Genomic DNA, 6,958 nt, shown 5'->3' with positions numbered 1-6,958 from the left:
CTTTATAGTACAAGTACACTACTTCAGTAGATTTCGCTTCATTTAGTTCAGTTTTAGTTTAGGTTTATTCTGTAAAATAAAAAAAAAATGAAATTAATTTTTTTTTTTTTTTTTTTTTTTTTTTTTCGCGTCTTTCTCACTGTCAATCTACCAACTCATTTCTCCATTTTTCTTCAGAAACAATCAGCAATGGCTCTCAGAACCCTACTAACCAGAAAAATCCTAGCAGATTCTCCGTTGGGGACGCTAAGATTTCGTGGCCTGCAGACTTTCTCGCTGCCCGATCTACCGTATGACTACGGGGCCCTAGAGCCGGCCATTAGCGGCGACATAATGCAGCTGCACCATCAGAAGCACCATCAGACTTACATTACTAATTACAATAAGGCTCTTGAGCAGCTTGATGACGCCGTGGCCAAGGGCGATGCTCCCGCCGTAGTCAAGTTGCAGAGTGCAATCAAGTTCAATGGCGGAGGTTCAACTTACCCCTTATTATCCCTTGTTTAAACTGTTTTTAGGATATAATCGTTGTTCGGGATGAAATTCTCGAATATCCAATTTGAATCTGAATTATCTAATTCATAATCGTGTCTGGTATTTTGGAACTGGTTCATAATTGTACTGGGAAAACCCAATTCAAATTTGAATGGAAAGGAGCGTGTTTGTTTTAAATTTTTGATATATAAGTTTCATTTCTTTTTTAAAATCATAAAGATTAGAGGTAATGTTTGAATTTACCAAGTGAAAATGGATGATGTTTTCAACAAGCAATTTTTGGCACTTACCTTGAAACATGAGTTTTGACCCGAATATACCTTCATTTATAATTTCATTTTCGGACAAATCTTCAATTGTTTGCTACCAAACATTTTGTCCATCAGTAGCCTTTGGGAAAGTAGAGGTAGAGTTGGTGATTCACCTGGTGTCTGTGTTTAGGATTTTCTAGAAACTATTTGGTTTCCCAGTGGAATTTAGTCAAGTTCACAACCACTTGAGAAATATCATAGAGATGATAGGCTTCCATTCCTTAATTGCAAATCCAAGACACTATCTTACTTTATTAAAATTGGCAATAAAATTAAAAAGGATGACATTGAGATTTTTCTTCTGAGCAAATTGTGAACTTAATTAAGTGCAAATATTTATCCATCCTGGAGATATGTTGGTCAGCTTCTAATATTCTGAAAATCGTTTGATTCGTATATCGGTAGAGTTTCTATTCCCAAATAAAGTGTATGTCTTTACAGGAGTAGAAGAGAAACCTGACTAAATATTGCTGTTGGACTTAATTACATTGGAAATCTTAATAGATTTGTTATTGGATTTTATGGGGTAGTGAAGAATATCTCATGTAGCACACCCCCAGTTTATTAAGAAAAAAGCTTAGTTTCATCTTCTTGTAAATAATTGAGATGTTTTTTCTACAGTGTTTGTGTTTTATAGTTGCTTTTGACTAACTTTGTTTTTTCTTGTTCATAGAGTATTTCTTTGTTTTCTTCAACTTTTGCCATTCGTTAGCTTTGTTAATTGAGCAATATAAAGTATATTGTCAAATTAAATTTCTCTTGTTTATAATTTAAAATTTGGACTCTTCAATTTGGTATAAATTTATCATTTCAACCATTGTGGAAGAATACCTACAATTCACGGTCTGAAACAATACTGTGATATGCATATCGCCAACCACCCAACATGCAGAATCCTAGCTATGAAAATGGTTGCTATGGCTAACTTTTAAAATGAATATAGGACACAACAATAGGAAATGTTTCATTTAAAATTGAAAAGAAAGTTTGTTGAAATCAGCAAAAATGCTAGTATGGCAAACAATGTGGAATGGATGTCATTTTCTGCTCTTTTTTTTTTCTGAAATTTATAATATTAGAGGGTTTTTAATTAACTAGGAAAAGTTCAAGCATTAATATACCTAGTAAAAAAATTGGTGATTGTGGCTGTGTTTGAGCTACATATTTTCAAAAAAATACATTCTTAAACAGTGATTTGACATCATTTCAACCACACAATCGTCAATAAAATAATATTACATGCAAATCCAAAACATTTCTTTATTTTTTAACCACACATTTCCCATCAATACACTATTCAAAAATGCATTCTTAGGAATATAATGTAGCTCAAACAAGGGCTGTGTTTTCTTAAGCTTAAGGCTATTACCTTGTGGTTTAAGGTTCTACCTTGCTCTGGCACGGTTGTTTTTTTATTTTAATGGGATTTTAAATTATTATGCATTTTGGTAATTTTTGTCATTTTATCTATGTTGGTCATATGATTTTTGAATGTGTAGATAGATAATGTTATGTTTCTTCATTGGATGAAAAATGGAGAAATCTTAAATGGATTGTATGGATATAAAAATGTTCCCGAAGTTAAAGGAGTTCTACTGAACAATTGTTTGACTAGTTATACTTCATGATGTAGTGTGTTGGGTTGTTAGTTAGCAGGGATGTGTGGCTATCCTAGAATGAAATAATAAGAAACAAGGATATATATCAAAAAGTGGAGGTGACATCTTTTGAGGTAAAATTAAAGAAATGACGAATTAGTTGGTTGGAGCACATGATGTGTAAATCTGAAGAAACTCATGTGACCTAGTAGAACACATTATAAGAGTATGAGCTGCAAATGACCATTAAAAAGATCATCAGCAAATTTGGTTCCGCTATCATCCTCTTCTTCTCTATTAGTTTCTTTCTATTCATTTTTCTCAAGCTCTACTTCTGTCATCCTGTTCTTCTCTATTAGTTTCTTTCCATTTATTTTTCTCATGCTCCACTTCTCCCTTGCCTTTCCCTTTCCCTTTGAGTGATACGTCTCTTTTCACTTGTCTTTCTAGTCTGTTGATAAGTTAAAAATTCATTTGGGACAGTTGTAGGAGGCTGGCACGCTTGCTTCTTGCCTTCTCTTTCTCTATTCAGTTATAGTTACAGAAGGTTAGGGCATGCTTGCTTATTGCCCTATTATCTGTTCTCCAATCCCCAGTTTTCCTAGTTTGCAGGGTTTGGTTGTGTTTACGATACCCAAAACTGATAAAGTCTTTCTAGGTTATAAAAATCGAGCCTAAAAACTGAGGCTAGTGAGCAAAAACCCAAAAATCAAGACAAATGAGTGCATACTTCCGTCATCTTGAGCCGTGGGGTGTGTGCCTCAGTAAGTCGAAGTGGAAGCCTTGAAAAATGGCATTCACGATGAAAGATTTGAGCTGTTTAATGAAAGTTTTACGTAATGCATGCCTCAAGGTATAAGCCTCACCTGCCTTTTAAAACGAAGGTTTTAGCTTAACCATGGTGTCCTTACACTTAATCTGTTAGGTGACCTTGCATTAGCATCAGGACAAAACTTAATAGATTGGGAGTTGCAAAAGTTCCTGTTTTGATTTGGGTGCTTGGATTACAACTTCAGTAGTGGGGAAATGAGTGAGTACTTCTTTTCAATGAAAATATTGGATATTTTTTTAACTATTATAATTATGCGTTTGGGAATGAATCAAGATTTTTCGTGGATTTCTGACGATGATAATTATGCAAATGCCAAAAAGTACTAAGAAAGCTCAAGATCCTGTATGCAAGGGAAGTGAGGACTGCAGTTAAAATAGTTGAAGATGCTGATTAAATTCATTAATAGTCCTCTGTAGTGTTGTTATGTTCGGCTTTTGAATGATTGTGAATCTTGTCATGGCTACCATTCTGAACTACTACAACACACAAGTGCTACTGTAGTATAATTGTTTTAATTTTGTTTCGAATTTGAAAATTTTGGAGTAAAACTCATTCTGTTCTCGAGCAGGTCATGTCAATCACTCAATTTTCTGGAAAAATCTTGCTCCTGTTCGTGTAAGTGTTTAATTTCTGATATATTTATCGCTTAAGTAATTTCAATAGGGAATTGGGACAACATTGCTTTAACACTAAAAATATCTCATTCCAGGAAGGTGGTGGCGAGCCGCCCAAGAGTTCTTTAGGTTGGGCTATTGACAATCACTTTGGTTCTTTAGAAGTTTTAATACAGAAAATGAATGCAGAAGGTGCTGCTTTGCAGGGCTCTGGATGGATTGTAAGTTCTGTTGCTTCTTATGATATGTTGTATTGCGGCACTTTACGTTTCCAGATGATGCCTATTGTCATCACTTAATTTTAATTTGTTTAAATTCACGTTTTTCGGAATTCTTAGTGGCTTGGTCTGGACACAGAGTTGAAGCGCCTGGTGGTTGAAACTACTGCAAATCAGGTAACTGATGTAGAAATTTTGTTGTCTAGTGATTATTAGGATTTTATATAAAAAGTTAAGTGATCAACGTTTCTTCTGTTCATTTTCTTCAGTTTTATTGCCTTCATAATATGGATTATGTGTTTAAAGGTAAATGTGGAAAAGTGTATCACATATTTCATAAGAAGCTATATGAAGATTAGGATATTCAGTTTGTCAGTACTTTTGGCTCCATTTATGTGAAAGTTACTCAGAAAAGCATTTTCAAAGAAAGTTAAAGAAATTAGTAGAAAAAAATTAATTTTCACTAGTTGAAAATTTGTTTGAAATAATTGAAAGGACGGGATAGCTAAGGAGTACGTGTTGGATTGAAACTTCCCAGAACTAGATGTTAACGGATAAAATGAGTCTATTAAGCTTAAACGAGCAATTTGATCCGATTAAGATTCAAAAATGAGCACACAAATTTCAAAATTGATTTACTTAAATGAGCCATCATCTTGTGGAGCATATTAAAGAATAAAATCCCACATTGAATAAAGATGATAAGATAGATCAACTTGTAAGAGTTTCAGTTATTTCTCTTGACAAGGTTGATCTTGTAAGATGGAATCCAAGAGTTTCAGTTACTTCTCTTGGTAAGGTTGACCTTTTAAGATGGAATTCAAGACATGCTGGAAAATACAAGAAAAAAATTTCTTTCAAGCAAGTATTTGTGTGACTTATTCAAATGAAATTCTAAGAAATAAAAAATAAAATTAATTTCCTTTCAAAGAAGGAATACCTTTTTGTTTTTGATTGAACTCCCATGCTGTAAAGATCTATATGGGAGTGGCATTTAGGATCAGATCATATTGATGCATGGTGTGCTGTTCTGTACGATTCATGTAATACTTGCATTGGCTGTTTTGAGGCAGCATAATAAAAGTTGTCTGGTAAAATTGTCCTAATACCTTGAGGAGTCTGCGGTCCTTTTTCCACTCTAAGAAGAGGAAGGGGGTAAAAGTCGAGAAGGCACTAAAAACTTGATATTGTTATATGTTATGTGGTTAAGAGAAGATCTACAATATCCCAAAAAACATGCTGACTATGAGAATTATGGAAATGAGATGAGTTGGCATTCCTTCTTCTGCAAAAATTTCTTCTGTGAACTTATCTTTTAAACCTTTATTAGCTTTGTCATGAGAATCTTCTAGTGGCGTAAGACATCTCTCCCTCCCCTCTTAAAAATTCTTGTTCAGAGGAGAGAGAAAAAACTGTTGAATCCATATTACAACAGACTAGCATCTGGTATTTGCTTCGGTAAATTGATGGGACCACAAGAAGAATGAATTGGCTTCAATATATCAATAACGGAATAAATAGTATTTTAACAAAATTTAAATAGTCAATTCATATTCAAAAGCTTTATTATGTACTATCATAATCTTATAGTTGTGCAAAAATGAGGAGATTCTTGAAGTTCGGAATACTGTTTATCAGAAAATTTTGCTGGAGTATGACAGCTAAAATATTTTCATTTGATGATAGATAAAGAGAACATTTGAAAACAAAGATGAATGATGAAATTAAACGATTATATTTGTGCCCAAATCTCATACATATGTGTGTGTGTGTGTGTCCAGTCAATTGTGCTGTCGAAATGAAGATTTCTTGAACTGTTTGTAATAGATTCATGCTACTGTCTTGTCATGAAGTTCTGAACCTCTCTCGCAGGATCCACTGGTCACTAAAGGACCAAATCTGGTTCCTCTGCTTGGTATTGATGTCTGGGAGCATGCATACTACTTGCAGGTAAATCTTTTCCTCTTGTACGTTTGCTTTGTATTTTAATAGTTCAAATAATGTTACTTGTAATGTTGAGGAGCAAAAGCTCAGATGCATCGACCGAGTTTGTTTTCTAAAATGGAAAAGTCAATAATATTGATGCTAAGTGAATATGAGGAGAGGGATATTGTTTGATAAACTTGAAATATGAAGATTCTTGTTTCTCCTTTTTCTTTCCACCCATTGCATTTTTTGGGTTTGCTTTTTTACCCAGTATTGCTTTCTCGTGGAACATGGAAGACTACCAGTCTTCTATGTATATGTATGTAAGCTGTATCAGTTCTTAGGTATTCTCTGCAAGTTCTCTACAGTAGACATTCTTTGTTCACATGCAGTACAAAAATGTGCGACCTGATTACCTGAAGAACATATGGAAAGTCATGAACTGGAAATACGCAGGCGAGGTGTTTGACAAAGAATGCCCCTGATGTGAGAAACATTGCAATCTCTGAGTACTGTTTTTCAAGCAAACTGGTGATTGAGATCTACGCACGTGCCCAGAAATAAAATTGCACGACAATTTAGCTGCCTATTTTTGAATAGGCTGATTCATGTTATTGTATGTGCAATAATTAAATGAATGCTATTTTTCCGGTTTTCTGACTGCTTTTGTGAAAGCCCCTCAAGCATGAAATGTTGTTGAAGCTACAGAATCAACTGTAAAAGCATTCCCAATTATATTTACCTTGGTAAACAATGGACAATGGAACAAAATAAAAAAAGTCAAATTTTTGTAAAAGTCGTCCCAGTACATCCATGTTCATGGATCCGCACCAGATGTAGAAATTAAATGTTTTATAGATCAATCACGAGTTGCTCTACAATTTGAACTACAAAAGTAGATACCAGATCGAATTTTCTAATAAAAAATGGGTGTCACGGCAACTTGGGATTCTTCTCTGGACCT

The 6,958-nt window shown here is 34.2% G+C and overlaps 1 protein-coding gene across 1 annotated transcript; it reads left to right on the top strand.

The window, feature by feature from the left end:
• Positions 1-121: 121 nt before the first annotated feature.
• LOC111385336 (superoxide dismutase [Mn], mitochondrial) lies at positions 122-6,735 on the top strand. The gene is made up of 6 exons (XM_023009720.1): positions 122-475; positions 3,805-3,851; positions 3,946-4,071; positions 4,189-4,245; positions 5,941-6,018; positions 6,387-6,735. Exons 1-6 carry the CDS (start codon positions 190-192, stop codon positions 6,477-6,479), a joined length of 687 nt encoding a protein of 228 aa, XP_022865488.1. The 5' UTR covers positions 122-189; the 3' UTR covers positions 6,480-6,735.
• The last annotated feature ends 223 nt before the right edge of the window (positions 6,736-6,958 follow it).

This window comes from Olea europaea, unplaced genomic scaffold, assembly GCF_002742605.1.
Source record: "Olea europaea var. sylvestris unplaced genomic scaffold, O_europaea_v1 scaffold3130, whole genome shotgun sequence".
Lineage (NCBI taxonomy): Eukaryota > Viridiplantae > Streptophyta > Magnoliopsida > Lamiales > Oleaceae > Olea > Olea europaea.
Note: the sequence above shows the minus strand (reverse complement) of the source record. Positions and strands in the feature narration are given on the sequence as shown.